Source organism: Crotalus tigris, unplaced genomic scaffold (genome assembly GCF_016545835.1).
Source record: "Crotalus tigris isolate CLP2741 ecotype Arizona unplaced genomic scaffold, ASM1654583v1 scf7180000017834.3080900, whole genome shotgun sequence".
Classification (NCBI taxonomy): Eukaryota; Metazoa; Chordata; class Lepidosauria; order Squamata; family Viperidae; genus Crotalus; species Crotalus tigris.
The window spans coordinates 1,762,676-1,781,900 of record NW_024096662.1 but is presented as its reverse complement, the minus strand read 5'-3'; the positions used below and the strand labels follow the sequence as shown (position 1 = coordinate 1,781,900).

The following is a 19,225-nucleotide window of genomic DNA, read 5'->3' as shown; positions in this document are numbered from 1 at the left end:
ACCCTTGCTTGCTTTTGCCACAGTCTTTCTATTTCTATTTGTAGGTCTTTGTATTTTGTTATCTTCTCCAGTTCTTTCTCTTCTATTCTGCTATCTCCAGGCACTGCCACATCCACTATCCAGACTTTTTTGTCTTTCTTATCGACAATTGTTAAGTCTGGGGTGTTATGTTGCAGGTGCTTGTCTGTTTGAATTCTGAAGTCCCAGAGCAGTTTAATTTATCATTTTCTATGACTTTCTCTATTTTATGATCCCACCAGTTTTTGCTTACAGGCAAATGATATTTTTTTTTGCAGATCTTCCAATGCACCATTGTTGCTACTTTGTCATGCCGCTGCTTGTAGTCAGTCTGTGCAATCTTCTTGCAACAGCTTACCAGGTGGTCCACTGTTTCTTCAGCTTCTTTGCATAGGCGGCACTTACTGTCTGTTGCTGTCTTCTCAATTTTGACTTTACACGCATTTGTCCTTAAGGCTTGGTCTTGTGCAGCCAGAATTAGTCCCTCGGTCTCTTTCTTCAATTTTCCTGCTCTTAGCCTTTGCCAGGTCTTGTTATTATCTGCTTTCCCAGCTATTTTTTTTAATGTATCGGCCATGTAGTGCTTTGTCTTCCCATGCCTCTATTCTGTTCTTCATTTGGTCTTTCTTGTAGGCCAGTTTGGTCTCTCCAGTAGTCAGTAAGCCTTCCTGATATACTAATTTCAGTGTATCTTCATCATTGTTCTTCAGATATTCTTCCAAAGCCATTTTTTCTTTTTCAACCATTTGATGTACTTGTAGCATTCCACGCCCACCTATTTGCCTTGGTAGATAAAGTCTGTCAATGTCACTGCGTGGATGAAGGGCATGATTCATTGTCATTATTTTTCTGGTCTTCCTATCCATTGCTTTTAGTTCTGCGTGAGTTCAGTCCACTATTCCAGCTGTGTACCTAATGACTGGAATTGCCCAGGTATTGATATTATTATTATTGTTGTTGTTGTTGTTGTTATTATTATTTATAAATAAACACAGCTCAGGCATTTGAATAATCCAAGAATGGAGAAAGCATAAGGAGATATACTGCATTGCAGATCTATTCTGTCCACTCTGCTTCTCTCATTAGGCAGGAAAGCTTGCAGGGAAACTGGATTTTTATTCATCTGAATGCAGAAAATCAAATCCTGTGGGTAATTGTGTTTGTATGTGTGTGTGTTTCTAACAGATTTATATAAGTATCAGCCAAACCCACTTCATTATGTTTAAATGAGTCCCATATTTCTTTATACTTTATACTTACCTGTGTAAAGTCTATGTCTGTAGGCAATCTGCTCATAGGTAACAAATATAATCAGGTTTTCAATCCATTAAGTAAATGGGACTGTATATTTACGTGTTTCATTTTGGAATTTAAAAAAGTTTCAGCCCCTTTTGCGTAGGCAATAGTAACTGCATATCTTCACCAAGTCATCTTCCTTGTCCCTATATTTATGAATCCTGTTGAATTCCAAAGAAAATTTAAGATTTGGGGATTTTCTCTGAGGTGACAGTTTGACTAAAGCCTTAGTCACTTCCTGGAATAGTGGTGGCAGTGACTTGGACGGTACAATCCCTATGAAATCTTTCCCGGTGTAATCTTCCTGTATTATACTATACTGTGCATTTGCCTATACTCCCATTGTGTACTCCCTGGGTGTTGATCCCGGGGTGCATCTAGTTTCACTGGGAGATGAAGCACCAGATGAGACATCTGGAGCTCCATTGGAGGAAGACAAAGAACAAGACTGGTTTTTATGTTTCAAAGCCCATATTAAGGGTTATCTTGAAATTGTAAGTACAGTGAAACTTCAATATTTCCCTGCCCTTATTGCATCTACTGATAGCCATCTAGTGGCCTGGAAATATTAGGCTCAACTGTGATCATAAGTTGAGAATTACTTGTACATTTTATCTTTTGTTTCTAATCTTTAGTATTAAAAAATATTCTTGACTTCTATGCAATACTATCAATCCTGATTAATAAAATATCATTATTAGATTGCTAGTTCTTCTTTTAAATTCCTGATTTGGTTTTCAAAACTAGTTTTACAGAAGCTGTAGGTTTGCAGATGATATCGAATAGTACCACACAACAAATAAGAAGTGACAGCCCTAAATCAGCACCAAAGTTTGGTAAGTTAAAAAAACTCAGCAATATATTGATCTATTTAGTTCAAAAACATTTTATTACAATTCAAAGAATGCACAAATGAATGGATCAGATCATTTAATTGGGGTCCATTTTTGTCCTCTTTGCTTTAGGATAAATTGTACAACAATTGTACAACAACCTTGCTTTAGAAAATTCAAAGCTTTCTAGGCCTATTTAGTAAGAATAATATAGAAATTATATATAGTGAATTGCTAAAGTATCTTTGGGTTAAAGCTTCCTAGATATACATAATAAGCTAATCCTCTAGATTTTGCATGTATTCTTGTTAGCTTTCCCTCTGCATAGTGGTATAATTATGGCATTGTTCCATTTGATAAGCAGAGATGCATTATTGCATATATTTTAAAGAAATCATAAGTCATACCAAAATTAATCCATCTTCATATTTTAATATATTTTCCATTACACCATCTATACTTGAAGCCTTAGCATTCTTCAACATTCTCACATTATTTATAACTTCCTTTTCATCCATTTTCTTTCACACTAATATTGTAAACATTTTTTCCCATACAAAGCTTCTAGGTTTCCAACTGCCCCAGTCACCCTTTCTATACTCTTTTATATCATTCCCACTATTCCTGTTCTCTTCATGCCACTTAGTTTCCCCCCCCGCCTTCTGGATCACAGTTACTCAGAATATTCTTTCCTGCCCCCCCCCCAGAACTTCTTCTATTATCACCATTCAGTTTGACACCCCTGCTCTACAGTATTTCCAACCTATACCTCAGTTCATATTTTTCTGACATGTTTTAGTTCTTTCATTCAATCAAATCTTTACCTTCGCTTCACTGCATGTATTCAACAATTGTACTCTATATTATCAGAACACTTTCTTCAGATTGATTATATACTTTCCGTTTCTCTTAATTCCACAGACACACACTATAAGTATTTTTCTATGTTCATTTCATTTATTAATCCATGCTCTTTACCATTCACTCCTCTTTATTTCATATTGCAATCTTTCTGTGCTATGGTTGTCACCAGATAAGTGAATAAATATTGATCTCCATTGTCTATTGTGGTTTTCATCAACTAAGGTGTTGACATAAAGCCTTAGTGTCAGATAAGTTTTAGACTAGGTTGTGGTATCTTTGTAAATAATGCCAACAGTAAGAAAAATATACTGTATCCAAGCCCTTGAAGATAAAATACAAAAGATGCAAATGTTTCAGGTGGCAACTGTATGAAGTTTTGCTTTATGTTTCAGCTTTGTTTCTTAAAATATTATCTATAATCTACAAGATGATTCAGACAAATACATATGCAACAAAAAGGTAATAATCAAGTTTACATGTATTTGTAAGGTTAAAATAAACATATACAGTTGTGCTTAAGAGTTTCAATATTTCTGCATAAATATGGCCTAAGATGTGATTTGTTCTTCAGACAAGTCTGAAAACTAGAAAAGAAAAACTCAAACAAATGAGTCAAAAACTTCATATTTCTTCATTTATTTATGACATAGTTCTGTGTTTATCTTTATTCACTTTATCTTTTTGAGAAATAGTAAGGGTCAAGTCTGGGAAACTTTCTCAAATTACATTTCTGCCTCGGGCTTAAACTTCTTTTATAGAACTATTGTCTTAGTAGTGAATCTTCTTCAGTATTATTCCTACTGCCAATTATAATTTCATAGAAACAAACCTAAAGAGAGGTATCATATGATACTTGTGTTAGATGTCATGGCAAAAATTATATAACTATATTATTAGTATCATTAGTATGATAACATATGATGCATATGTCATCATTTTGACGCTGTGGCTTGTAACAGATGCCTATGATGACTCCTACCCTGTGAGCTTATTTTGCAAAAGTGAATTAATTTCATAACAACTTATTTTGCTGTACAAACATAGCCTCTGTGATAGCATTTCTATTGTGGCCTTCTTCACTACCACGATATTATTTGAAATATTAAGCAGTGAAGTTATTCATTGAAACACAAAATCTAGTTCACTATTCTGAAATATTTTTGAAAGTCGTTCTACCAAATATATTACATCTGAATTACCTAATTAACCTACAAGACTGTTGTGTTTTTAGGATGCCGGAGTAGCTGTTTCAAGTTTCAGATAAATTAATATGGCTGATCAAATTTTGTTCATTTAATGATATAGTAGTAAGAGAATGAAGGGAATCATTTGTTCCCTAATCAGATCCAAACTTTAGAGATGTCACGAGTAAGTTAACACACATCAAAAATAACATGTATTACATTTAAGTGTTTATCTAAGCATCTCAAAGCAGAATTCATCATTCTCGATGCCACTTCCTAAGCTTCTATCCTCTTTTATGGTAAAACAGACTGAAAGAGAAAATAATCAGCCCATTTTCTGGTTGCATAGAGGTCTGAATATTTTCCTCCTCATCTTAGCTCAAGTACTCTGACAACTTGTAAAAATTATTGTTGAAAAACTGCATAAGAATAGTCCTGAACACTCCCTTTGGGGATTTTTCCTACAATTTTCAATTATTTGGGTTCCATTTAGAAGAGACGAAACATAAGAAACAAGGAAGATGACAGAATAGGGGAATAATGTCCACAGGCAATACTTATGGGATAACCTTTGCTAAATATTCATGAGTACTATTTTCTAAGTAGCATTGAAATCTCTTGAGACTGTAAATATTTTATTTTAAAACTACATTTTATTTTGACAGAGATATCTTTTACACTGATACAGTACTTTTTGGTAATCAGAGGGTTGTGGACAATATTATAAATGACGTTTCCTGTATGCTAAAGATACCCAGAAGGACTCTACATATTGTTAAGTATTAAATGTGTCTTACATGATCTGTAATCTGTAAGTTTAGTATATTTTGGGGAGAAAAGGTATGAAATAATATTTTAATTAATTTCCCACAACAGTAAGTACAGAGAAACACGACAAAATAAAAATAGAAAAATCGTATCTATATCTAATGAGTAGATTTTTTGGCAGGTGCAAATCATAGAAGGGAGAAGAAAGTATATATTTGTGCATGTGTTTGTGGGATGGTCTTTTGTCATTTCCTTTCTCTAATGACACTCAAGAAGTAAACTATATAGTATAGCCAAAAGAAGAGAAAAAAAATCTTATTTGCCCTTTCTATGATTGTTCACTCATTCTATAATCCACCTTGAAAAAGAAACATTTCAGCATATTGTTTCAGTACTGTAGTGGAAAAGGGAGATATCCTCCTCCTATAGCTCCTGCAAGACTGGCACTGCCAGAAAGCCCCTTCTCTAAACTTTCCCCATTTGCCAAACCAAAAAATGCAGTTGGATGATTTTGAGTGATCAGTTATTAAAGAACTTAAATATTGTCTAGGAAAGGTTTGGAGGATAGTGGTCAAATTTCTATAAATTTCAAATTGGTATGGAAATAAGTCATACTATTTATGAACATGAGGAAGTAGTTGCCTAAGACAATATTAAGTTCAGCCAATCCAATAAAAGAACTGATAAAATTTCCTGTGACTACATTAAGAACACTATTACATCACTTACATTTTTTTCCCTATCTAACCTTAATAATGATTAGATATATTATCCTGGTAACTATGTAATTATTATCTGAAGTTACTACTTTTTTTCTTTGCAGCTCTCCACTAGCAAAGGGTGCATTGCTGGTAATCTTAGTTATATTGAGGAGGATGGTACAAAAGTAAATTGTACTTGCAGTATCACAGTATGTATAATTCATTATATCCTGATTTTATATAAGAAAGGTGCGCATTTCTGTATTCTAGTTGAAATACATAGATATGTTTTGCTCAATGCATTATGAGGCCTTGTAATTTTTATTCTGTATATATTCTATACATTACTGTATATATTCTATATACAGAATATATACATTACTGTATATATTCAATAAGATAAAATCATTATTTATATCCATTAGGTTTCTAATACGATAATCAAAGTATTGATGCTTGGGTATAATTTTACTGAACTAAGTATCTGGACTTTCTCAACTTGCACCTAATTATTGCATATCCTGGAAAAATCTTTTTCTGCACATGATGTAGTTTTCATCTTACCTCTGGGTTGTGAATGGTTCTTGGATTTTACTAGCAAAATACTAGAGAGGATTGCTTTTCTTTCTCCAAAGGATTTTATTTAGTTTAATAAACTCCTAAATCACAGAATATTTCTAATGTATGGGTCCATTCACCACTCTTAAAGGATGGTTAGAATTAGCGTGTTAATATATAAAACCATAATATTTAGAAAGTAATGAAGAATTACTATAGTTAATTATTTTGGAAAAGACTTTTAGAGATTTATTTTTGCTTTTTATAGTCTAATTCATTTGAAAGAATTTCTTTCCTAAGTTTCTAAAACAATTTGATGTCTGTTTTTTTAGACACCTGTACCATCTAATGTAGAAGGAATAAGAAGTATCCTTTAAGCAAAATGTATAGATTTAAAAAAAGTAAAAAAACAAAATGAAAACTTGAATATAAATTTATTAAAGATTCCATATAAAATGGCATGACTGATGTTAAAATTGTTTATATTATAGTAACAGAAAATTATATAATATCCAGTAATTTATGTAGTGCAATTAAATTCCAATATATTTTCTTGAATCCTTTAACATTACAGATTTGATTACAGATGCAAAATTTATTCTAATTATAGAAAAAGATGCAACTTTTCAGAGACTGTTAGATGACAACTTCTGCTGTAAAATGACCCCAAGTATAATAATTACGGTACAATTTTACATGTTACTAAGCAAATCCAAACATTCTCAAATAAATTGTCCAAATTCATTTCAATTGTATATAGGACTGGTTTCAGAAATGAAACTGCATTGGTTATACAATGAGGTTTGCTACTATAATATGCAATCATAATCTTGTTAATTCTCCTGGATACATTTCAGCAATTTTTAATACTATCAATTATGCCTCCTGTTAAAGACTTTGCTTAGGACTCGTATTTTACAATGGTTCTACTGATATCTAGACTATTTTTTGAGAAAATTGTGCTAGGGTGTTACTGTTCAACCACATGACATTTGTGCTTTGGGTCAGTAGAAGAGTTCATCTTATTTTCAATGTCATGTGAAACTACTAAGTGAAGTAACTCAGATATTAAGCATGCAATGCTACCAGCATGATGATCACGTGATCTTTTCTATTCCTGGGGTAACATGGTGGGATTATCCTATCATCCCAAACCGACAACATGGTCATCACCATAAAGTCATCAATAAGAAATAATGTAAGTAGCATTATAAAGCCAAATATGGTATACTTAGCAGCACTTCATGTCTGAAGGAATCAGGAAGGAGCAATAATCAGGAAGATCTCAAGAACTCTGGGTTTCCAAGTAAGGAGAGGTAAGACAGGAGGTTGGAAGTGTTATTTCCAACCATATGCTTGGTGAACCATATGTTTATGGTCAAACCACACAAGCCCAGCCATATGATTAGCTAATAACTGGTGCCCATTATTCCCCAAAAGTCCAAGTTTCAACCTCATATTTTCACAGCTTTCACACAGTGGTGCTATCACTCTCTAAGTGAAGGCTTAGAGTTCTTCTCATACTTGGCAGAAGTACTAAAAAGGTTCTAATTCCGGTTAAATAGCAGGACACATGTCTCCCTAGAGCAGGGTTGTCAAACTCAATTTCACTGAGGGCTGCATCAGCATTGTGGTTGCCTTCGGGGGGCTGGATGTGTGTGGCCTACTGGGTGGGCTTGGATGGAGTGGGTGTGGCCTACTGGGTGGGCATGGCCAGCTCTACATCGTTCGCATCAAGGGTGCCTGTGGAGCCCTGGGCAGGAATGGGACAGATCTGAGGGTCTCTGGCAGAAAGGGGTGGGACCGGGGCAAGTGCCAAGGCATGGTGCATTTCTTCATTCCTCACAAAGGGTTACACCTCCCCAGCATGCACCCAGGGGGTGGGGCTGACGCTGCAGGGGCTGGTTCCTCGCTGTTTCTAGACGACCTTATGGAACTAAGACTGAATGCGTTTCAGCATAGATAGCTACCACAAAATTGTACATTGGCTCCCGGCTGGCCTGGGCCAGAGCCAAGGCAGCGGGAGCCATTCCTTCACTGTTTCCAAGATGGCTTCGCAGGTCGCATGAAACCACTTCGTGGGCCGCATCCGACCCCCGGGCCTTGTGTTTGACATGTCTGCCCTAGAGTCTTGTCATCTTGTTTCATGTTCTGAAAACTTAGATACACAGAAATATATCATCTGAATCACTGAAAACCTTAATCGGAGTTTATGTGATGCACTGACAGATAGCTGCTGACTTAAAGCTCAGTCTAGCCAAAGTAGAAGCTTGGTGGTTTAAGCTACAGTATATCAGCAATGCCACATTGCTCTAAGGGTCAAGTGCACGCTTAGGAGGGGTTGCCGATTTATCTTTGTAATTAAGGCAAAATATCTTTCCTACTTAACAGAGTTTTCTCTGGCTTCAATGGGCCTCCATTAGTTCCAACAACAATACATTGTTGGATAGCAGAGGGCTTTATATAATGGAAAGAATGCATGGAAAGAGAAACACTAAAGTTAGGAGTGTAACTGAAGGTATTCTTGAGGCTGGTGCTCGTATGAAAGAAAATAAAGATAAGCTTTATTTAGAAAATAATTCACTGATAGGAAAGCCTTAGTTATTTTATCTACAGATAAGAGTTTGTAGTGTGAGCTTACATTATGGAAAAAGAGTGGCCCAGAGAAGTACCTGAAATGTATGGTCAGAGTGAAAAGAGAACAAAGAGAGAGAGAAAAAAAGTGATGAAATCCCTGAGAATGCTAATCAAAAGGATACTCTATGTGTTACATAGAGATGTGCAAACTGGGTCTTTTTAGAGAAGGAATGGAGATAAAAGTACAGAGTCCTCCTGATGGCTATCTCTGCATCCATTATCCATAGTGACCAGTAGGTTTATAGGTAAAGAAAGCTTGTGCACTCAGAGCAGAATTCCAGCTTTCATTATATGTTAATGTGCTGAATCCAGAACTTTAGTTGATATAAATTATGTGGGAAGAGTTACTGCTACTATCTCTAGTCAGGGGTGTGAGTAGAGCACTGTGGGGACCAAGGCAAATCTTTCAGATGGGTGGTCATCTCATCACTATCAGCATTATACAATACCTTCCTCAACGAGATCCTCTTGGCATTTATCCAAATGTACTTTGAGACACTGGAAATACCTTTTTTTATTTTTGCAAGTCTTGCCTAATTTGTATCTAAAAGCAGGTTTATCTTTTGGGTTTTCTAAAAAAACTCTTTTCATCGTATGTTATACTTTAATTCCCAGTTTTCACCAAAAAAATTATACAGCTTTTAGGTATTAATTTTGTGAGTGTAGACTTTATTGTCTCATCCATTTAATATAAACAATTGTAAAAAAAATGATTATACTCATTGGAAGCTGAATTTAGAGTTCTGTAGTAAAGAATTTTGCTGAGTAGAAGCAACTGTGCCTAAACATATATTGAAAAATGTGTCATAGTTATAAATATTGTAATTATTTCTTCAGGGAAAAGGTGTACCAGATATCAATACAAGACTACTAGTCAGAAAATTATGGGATACTTGTCACATACCAATTTTTGCTCTCATGGATGCTGACCCACACGGTAAGTATGGAGATTCTCTATACCTATTTATACCAGATGTCTAGCAAGGTAGACATGGTAATGGGTATTTTCTATCTGAGCATAGAGGAAGAATTGTTTTTCTGTTTCTCCCCCCATTCCTCTCTGTCTGACAAGGGATAGATTTCAGCCTTCCTATCCCCTTCTTTTAGGGATACAGATCGTGGTGGAGAAAATCCAAATAATCCATAAATAGCAGTAAACATTTAAAATAAACCTTTTGTTCTCAGGGATCAGCCCCTGATCACCACAGTCTCTCAAAAATATTAATATACTAGTATATATTACATACAGACATAAACACTCATCACACTAAAACTCCCTTTTTATGACCCTGTAATTTATTTTGTTTCAAAGGAAGCATGCTATGCAAAAAAGAATAAGAAATAGTAATCCAAAATGAAGGCCCTAAGAGAAAGGAAATATAGATCAAAGTAATTTATATAAATATATATCATTTGCTATTCCTTTCCGTGTCTTTGCCATCTGGTCTAGAGATCCAGTAATGTAGGTGTGGAATCTGTACAGTGGTTATATCGTTAGGGAAACTGACTGCACTCTTCCACAAATTATGTTTTATGGTTACAATGGTTTTATTTAGCATTCAACACTAATCCATTCATGATCTTTCTTCCTATCACAGATACTTATTTCCACTGTATTCAATTTATGTTATGTTTCTCCTGACATACTCAATTCTTATATAACAACATAGGCAGTAGTATCCATATACTCTTTTTACAAGCCATTTGGGTATTTTAAAAAACAAACTTTCATTTGTTGCTACAAACCACTTACTGCCCACTAGCTTTTTATCAGTATTAGATTTCTTAAAATTTCTCCAACTATTTTGCCACCTTCATTAAACATTCTACCGTGATAGACAAATGCATCTCCTTTCTGTAGTCAAACTCCTTTCTTCTGTCAAACACAACTATCTAGTTCATTGTTACTTTAATTTTCAAATCTATACTTCTTGTTGAATGTTGTGTAGATCATACAATCTACTTAACATTCATTACAAACCATCCAGGTTTTCAAGCAATAATTTATCTCCTGCAGAATAGCCAAAGAAGTAAGAGACAATGGCAGTCATAGTGTTGTGATCCAAGCTAAGCTCTTTTTGTATAGGGGTAAGAAACTGATCTATATACTGTACAAACCAGGCAGGGGGAGGGGCAATACTGTACCTGCTATCTGATCTGCATACAAAAAATGCACACATTCACCACCATGCCTCTAAAATCACCAAAATAATTCCCTATACATTCAATAACTTTAAGATAAGGAAACACCACACATCTATATCTTACGTCACACTCAGATATGAACTATTTGATAAGCATTTAATTAATTCTCACACATACTGTACTTCCATCATATACTCCTTTTACTCTGCCTAGCAATGGACTTCAAATGCATATTCGTGCAAAACATTTTCTATTGATTGATTTGATTTATATTCCATTTTTTCTGTGGGAACTCATTCAAGCCTTTTGATTATCATATACTGTCTCTAAATTAACAAAGGGATAATAGTTTTATTACGTATGTTTCTCACTGATTTCCTGAATAACAGAAATCTAGTTTCTATACCCTTTGTACAAAGTACACTGCACTTCTCAGATTTTGCAAATTATCTTGCTGTTTGCTTGATTTTTTTTTTTCATCCAGTCTTTTTCCCGTCATTATTTCACCTGTCACTTTTTTCCATACTTCCCATTATTCAACATAGTTCTGTTGCATTTTGAAATGTACTTTTTCATTCTGCTTCAATCAGCCTTCTTTAAGTTCATTTACAGTTCATTCTGTTGGGAAATTAATCCATCTACTAATACTTTTTCATACAAGACTCTTTTTCTCTTCCTTCAGCATCCCACTATGTTCTATGTTCTTCTTTTTCTTTCACTTTTTTTCCTATCTGTTTTTCATCCAAGAGTCTCTCTTGCCGCTACCAATATGGTAAGATGTAGTACTCTTGATCTTGATGCACACATAATACAAGGTGATAAATCTGTTCATTATTTCTGTCTGGCATTGCTACTGAATAGGAACTTCAAAACTTTGTGTCTTCTCTGGGACATCTGTGTCATGCATATACTTGGTATTAATTCATTTATTTGGAATTCATTGCTAAAACATTGTAAAAAATAACTGGAAAATATTGTTTGTGTATAGGTGTTGAAATAATGAGTATCTACAAATATGGATCTGTGGTAAGTTTATTTATTTATGAGACTTATATACCGCTTTAAGTGCAAGCACTCTCTAAGCAGTGTACACCAGTAAGCAATGTATATATATATTTACATTGCCCCCAACAATCTGGGTCCTCATTTTACCTACCCCGGAAGGATGGAAGGCTGAGTCAACCTTGAGCCGGTGAGATTTGAACCGCTGACCTGCTGAACACAGTCAGCTAAAGTCGCCTGCAGTACTGCACTCTAACTGCTGTGCCACCTCGGCTCTTTTTATTAAACTTGTCATATTGTTTCACAGTGAATGAAAAGGTAAAAGCATGTGCACACACACGCATATACCCACAAACACACAGAGACTTTATCAGTTTCTCATATTTTGGCTTGAAATTGAAAGGTTGTTTGGAAAACAAATCTTATATATCTTTTAAATGATCGGGAAAGGTAGATTGGGATTGGTCATACAGTGAGAAGATCAATTCAAATGTTGAGAATTCTGGCATGTAGAATTTCAAGTTAGATAAAAAGGTCAAAAATATACTGGCAGTTCATTCAGAGCAAGAGAGACTCCTACAGGGCGTTAACAATCTTCAGTAGTACATGGAAGTCAGGAGAAACTCCAATCCAGACTACAGTCATATCTTAAATCTACAAAACCATAAGATTCCTAGAGAGGAATCAAGGAGCACTTGTACCTTGTTGACAACTATCTGCCTGTACTTCCATGGGGGGAAGAGAGAGGTGGAATTGCATGTCACACTTTAACAGTTATGTTTGAAGAATAAAAAGGGCAAAAGAATTTTAAAAGAGTAGGCTGAGATATAATGAGAATGTCAAGCTTGCATGGATGGCGAGACAAAGTTAAGACTGAAAAGCTAATGGACTAACGATAGGAAAAGTATAAAAAAGCTTTAACAATGGTTAAAAATTATATCATGACAACACCTATGTCTTAAAATAAGGGAAAACTTATCCAAATCACAGTCATATTGATTTATGGTACTTTAAAAAATGCACATAGCCTATGTGTCATGAACGTTTTATTATTTACTTATTAGATTACAGAATACCACGCTCATTTGCAGAAGCTAAAGATGACATACATAATATTCCTTTCTCCTATTTTCTTCTCAACACTTCTGGGTTGGAGATTAGACTGAGACATTCCTTGGCCTAAAGTCTACCAAAGGGTAGACAGAAGGACCTGGGTGTCCTTGGTGCCAGTCGAACATCTTAACCATGGCACCATCCAATCTTCTCTATTCTGAGAAGAGAATAAATATAGTGTTCACTCACAATATGAACCATCTTTCTTGTTAATAAATATTTAAATCAAGAAAACGTTTAGGGTATATATACAGCAGTTATTCAACTACAGTAAAGCTCAATTTTAATTTCATTCCCAGTCTGCAAGGTAAATGTCATTCCATCCCAACCCCTTCCAATTTTTTTTTTAATAATCAAGCACAAGGTTAGCTATGGCACATCAATGTAATATTTGAGAAAATGTTTAACTCCCTCTTCCCTTCTGGAAAGAATAACAAGTTGAACCACAAATATAGAATACTCAACCGTATGTTTGCTGCAGCATTGTATATGCCTATGAAAGCATTTTAAAATACCTAGGCTCAGTGGTTTTTTTTTTTGTAAAAAAAAAAAAAGGTGCCAGAAGTCACACACGTCATACAACCCGCCTTGCCTACCCTACAAGGTTCCATCCAAAAAAAGGTGCCAGAACTCTGTTCTGGCGTTCTATGAGAAAAAAAGCCCTGCCTAGGCTTGATATGGAAGATATTTCTTCAACAGCTCTTCCCTTTAACTGGATTTCCTTACTTGATTAGCAGATATCTCTCATACGGTGTAAATAAAGCAGTTGATCAAAACCTTGCAGAGAGAGAAATGAATAAACACACTCCCACATGTTGCTTCAGCCTGCAAATGCTCACTTTAAGGCACATCAGGGGAGAAGAGAATTAGGCTCCATTGCATACTGTAATATTTGTTGATCTCCCTTTTGGCTAATTCACTGCTTTTGCCACATAAAGTGGTTTTTTTTTAATTTTTATAATGCTTTCTGTTTTGCTTAGGTCTGATACAGAACACATGAATTCATAAATGGATGTAACCCACAAGGGTTAATTTTTATACTTCTGCTGAAGTTTTAGAAAAGTTGTTTCAAATAATGCATTGAAAAACAGAACTTGTTTCTCCCATTACCTAAACAGTTAGGGGGTAAAAATAATAAATTTGGGGGATAAAATTTGGGGATAAAAATAATAAAAGTCCAAGTAGAGTGGACCATTCTAAGAAGTGAAAACCAACAGCAAGGTGGACTCAGTTACATTAGCTGTGAGTGCACAATTAGAAGAACTGAAGGACCAGGTTAGGGACAGACCCTCATGGAGAATATCTATCTATTTGGTTACTAAGTGTCAACAATGACTTGATGGCACATAATAAGTCAATCAAAGTAGATATGCCTACAATGATATTAATCATTAAAAGCCTTATTTTATATTAAGTTCCAATCTATTAAAAGCAGACATATTGAAAAAAAGGATTGTGATTTTATGTTTCAGTCTATGTCGTTTGAAGCCCATCGCCTCACAGTTCCAGCTGTAAGATGGCTTGGCCTCCTTCCATCTGATGTTTATCGGTTAGTTTTTCTAACTATCATACTTTCAATTTTTTAAAAAAGCAAAAAAAGTTCATTTTTTCTTAATATTTTCTTAATATTGGTTTACTCTGCACAAATTTACAAGGTACACGGTTGCAGTGCCTTAAACATAACCATTAGCATAACACATGCAATGGTATTGCATGACTAGAACCATGACTTATCCTTTACTTAATTTTTCATTCAGTTGTGGCACACAGAACTATGTATATTCCATGATTTAATAAGTATAGGTCATCCTCAACTTACAACAGTTCATTTAGTGACTGTTCAAAATTACAATGCACCATTTTTCATACTTACAACCATTGCAGCATCTCCATGGTCACATGATCAAAATTCAGAGGCTTGGCAAATGACTCATATTTATGACTGTTGCAGTGTCCCAGTCATGTGATCACCTTTTGTGACCTTCCGACAAGCAAAGTCAATAAGGAAGCCATATTACCGTAAATGGCGGCGTATAAGGCAACTTCTGTGAGCGCTGAAATTGGCACCAAAGACGGGGGTCGTCTTATACGCCGAGTCGTCTTATACACCGGAAATACTGGTAGTTTCCGGCGTATAAGACGACGTTCTAGGAATGCGGCCCTGCGATAAAGACGGGGGTCATCTTATACGCTGGGTCGCCTTGTACGCCAGCATATACGGTACCTTAACAACTGTGTTACTAACTTAACAACTGCAGTGATTCACTTTACAATTGTGGTAAGGAAGGCCATAAAATGGGGCAAAACTCATTTAAGAACTGTCTTACTTAGTAACAGAAATGTTGGGCTCAGTTGTGGTCATAAATTGAGGACTACCTGTATAAATGTAGAAATAAACAGTAAACATATACGAATTTAACTTAAGAATTTTAAATCCCATGCTTACAGTATATATTCTGATCTATTAGGAATTTCTGCCAGAACTTCCAAGTCTCTTCCAAATAACGTGAAATACTGAGTCATAGAACATAGAATAATAGTTGGAAGGGACCTTGAAGATCTTCTAGTCCAGCCCACTGCTCAAGCAGGAGACCCTATACTATTTCAGATGGTTTCAAATGGTTGTCCAATCTCTTCTTGAAAGCCTCCAGTGATGGAGTACTTACAACTTCTGAAGGCAACCACTCACTGGTTGATAGCTCTCACCATTATGAAATTTCTTCTTAGTTCCAGGTTGATTCTCTCCTTCATTAGTTTCCAACCATTGTGTCTTGCCTTGCCTTCTGGTACTTTGGAAAATAGTTTGACCTCGTCTTTGAAAGAGCCCCTCAAATATTGGAACATTGCTATCAATTCATTCCCATGTCTGTTTTTGCCCAAACCTTCAGCATGCAACTCAAATAGCAAGCTTTCATTTAATATCTATATTTCAGACTATAAAAAGGAATTATTTAAAGAATAACCATACAATTTAAATAAAACAAAAGCTTGCTATTCGGGCATTATGTTCATGCAAGAATACAGATATGCTCTGTCTGATTTTCATAGAATGTGCCTTGCTGCATGCTTAATCTGTTGGAAATATGACAAGACATCTTTCTCTGCCCACTTTGATTTAAATTTTAAACACACTCCCCATTGTAGAACAGTATTATGTACAATTTCATCACATCTAGGTCTTCAGCAGCGCTAGGGGCTCTATCTCAATGACTGGATGAGAGAAAAAATGGATAATGCAGCAAAACAGCACTAGTTTCTAAGAGTCTTAGAGCAAATATGAAGCACCCTGAATTATCATCATCCTTCATTCATTTCCCTGTAGAATGATAAAACAAGCAAGCACTAACTAATGACTTGTGATAGTGAGACACATTAAGTATGTTAATGTTCCAATTATATAATGACCTAGTGGTAAGTAACATTTCATGGTCCCTAAAATGTGCAAAGCCCTTAGCTTAAAATTAACATTTGACAATATTAATCTTATTGGATTTTTAGTTCAGTTTTATAGTATTATTTTATGAAAAATAAAAATAAATCTTTAACTGTAAAACATAAGCACAGATTAATCAAACTGTTTTTTAGGCTGAATATTCCCAAGAGTGCACTAATTCCACTGACTAAAGAAGATCAGAGTAAATTAACTGGTTTACAGACAAGACCATATATTGTTCATGAGTCAGCCTGGAAAAAAGAAGTACGTACAGATCATAATAAATTCTGTATTTTGTATTATAAACAGTTTGAGCAAACTCATTTATATTCTGTTGGTAGAGTTCTAATGTATGGCTCAACTACATGTCCCCTCTTTAACTTGAGAATGACTGATTGAATAACTCCACATGAGCCTTCTTTTCATCTTCAGCCCATAGCTGATGCCAAGGGACTGGTTGCTCTGAGTGTTTTTTTCAACTTTTCCCAGCAAAAGCCTTGATCTTAGATGAAATGTTATATTTGGCAGCAATGAACTGATTAGACAATAATTTGCCCATCATCTATTGGCTACTTGACTGGGGCATGTATGTTGTTCCACTCCACTCTCCTCTGCACAGCATGTCAGTATGCTCACATGTTATGTTCCCTTGTGATATGATATTCTATGCAGGGATCCCACAAATCCTTTATACAGTGTGTCAACATTCATATCAACAGGTCACATATGATGGCAGCCCTTGCTTTTAGTGGGAAAGTCTTCTTGATACATCCAGAGCTGCAGCCTAGTGTGAAATGTTAGCATAACTACAGCAATAGACTATTTGGCTGAGATCCCTTGTAAAATGTGCTGATAAACTGTGGGAGTCTGGCAATATAGACACAGAAAATCCAGGCTGACATGTTTGTGTTGCCTCATGGACTAGAGGATAAAAAATCTTGTTTTGTGGGATTGTACTTGTCTCTATTAGTATTAAAAAGCATTTAAAAGAACTCCAGAACTCAGGTGCTCCCCTCTGCTGTTCAAACATAAACATTAGATCTCCAGTCTAAATAATTAAAAAAACCTTAATTTGATGTTTGAGTCAAGAAATAGTTTAAAAAAAACTGCATTGTATAGCTTTGGCCTAAATAGCTTTGAACTGGATAAAATGTCTTCTTGATCAGCAGCAAATCTAAACATGCCCTCCTATGTAGGGCAAAACAAGGTGTGCTTCCAGAGGACCTCATAGACTCTAGTCTAGAAGAGGGCAGAGAAAAGTTGTCTCATGCTATTACACAGTTGAGGCTTAAATGCCTACCTAAAGGCAAAGAACATTGCCATTTCGTAGCTGCCTACATGCTGAAGGAAATATCTGAGATGTATAAGCTTGACTTGTCCTGACAATGTGCTGAATTTATGTAAACGGAAGATGTAGATGTAGATGTAAATGAGGACAGAGAGAGACAACACACAATTCATCTGGCACTATAGTGTAGCAAAATAACCTCTGCTTGTCTGTATAGTTAAGGTCAATCATATTTGTAATGTGAAATCCATGGCATAAAATGTTTGTCTTTTGAATTATGCATCTGAATCAATGTTAATTGAAATGCTAATTTCCAATGCTTTTCTTTTACAGTTAGATATTATGGAAACATCTAAAATGAAGGCTGAAATTCAGGCTTTGACTTCATTTTCAACAGATTATCTTTCGAGGGTTTATTTACCAAACAAGCTGCAATTCGGTGGATGGATCTGAATATCAGGACACCCTTTTAAAGTTTTTTAATGAGTATTTTGAAAGAATATAAATAAAAAAATCTAAGTAAAAATATGCAGAACATATAAGAGAACAAAAGGAAGGTATAGTTAATTATTCCTAATGGACTACAATTTATTTCAGAGGTTTTTAAGACAGACCTTATAAAATTTTCAAGTTATGTAAAATACTTTCCATGTGAAATAGTATTTCTCTTTAATTTTTCCTTTCTGATAGGAAGAATATCCTATTTATATTAATATTAGTTTTCATACATTTTATAACTGCATGTTTCAAATAAGAAATACAGAAGATGAAAGAACATTAATATTGTTTTAGAAACACTTTATCACAGTATACTAGTTAATTAAAAGCACTTGTTCATGATTTGTGTTGAGTTTAAAAATCTGATATCAAAATTGTAATAAACCTAGTAAGAATGTTAGTCTTTATAGTTACCATTATTTACACATTACTAAATAAGCTAAAGAATGATTTTTTGTCTAGTTTACAATCAAACATGAATGGAATATATAGTTAAGGATTTCCTCCCCTTGTGCTATTCATTTGTTCAACAGGGACCTAATTTATAGTTTAAAAACTTTAAATATTCTGAGTACAGCCTTCTTCCAAAAGGCAAGGAACCGTTATTATATACGTGGGTAACATTTAACAATACTGAAGAAAACCTTCGGATCAAAAATAATATTGGTTCCAAGCAAGAAATAGCATTAAATATATTTCTTTTCCTCAATACTCATTAATGCAGTTCATAGACAAATCTCCTATTTTCTGTCAGAGAAAAAAACACGAGTGAAAGATCCATTAACACACTTTATATAGGCAATCATTAGCACTCCGTCTCTAAGCATCCCCCTTGGTAAAATCCATAGCGAACTGATTTACGATATTTTCCCAACCTGGAGATCTGC

At 34.9% G+C, this 19,225-nt stretch overlaps 1 protein-coding gene across 1 annotated transcript in view; it reads left to right on the top strand.

Annotated features, from left to right (window-relative positions):
- Positions 1-19,220, top strand: part of SPO11 (SPO11 initiator of meiotic double stranded breaks) — a 29,633-nt gene extending 10,413 nt beyond the window's left edge. The window contains exons 3-13 of the mRNA XM_039343250.1: positions 2,062-2,150; positions 3,404-3,470; positions 4,861-4,969; positions 5,787-5,873; positions 6,555-6,588; positions 6,797-6,906; positions 9,697-9,796; positions 11,993-12,030; positions 14,592-14,668; positions 16,705-16,816; positions 18,174-19,220. Coding sequence (XP_039199184.1) covers positions 2,062-2,150; positions 3,404-3,470; positions 4,861-4,969; positions 5,787-5,873; positions 6,555-6,588; positions 6,797-6,906; positions 9,697-9,796; positions 11,993-12,030; positions 14,592-14,668; positions 16,705-16,816; positions 18,174-18,293 — 943 coding nt within the window. The 3' untranslated portion in view covers positions 18,294-19,220. The remainder of the gene's footprint in view (positions 1-2,061; positions 2,151-3,403; positions 3,471-4,860; positions 4,970-5,786; positions 5,874-6,554; positions 6,589-6,796; positions 6,907-9,696; positions 9,797-11,992; positions 12,031-14,591; positions 14,669-16,704; positions 16,817-18,173) is intronic.
- Positions 19,221-19,225: the final 5 nt, after the last annotated feature.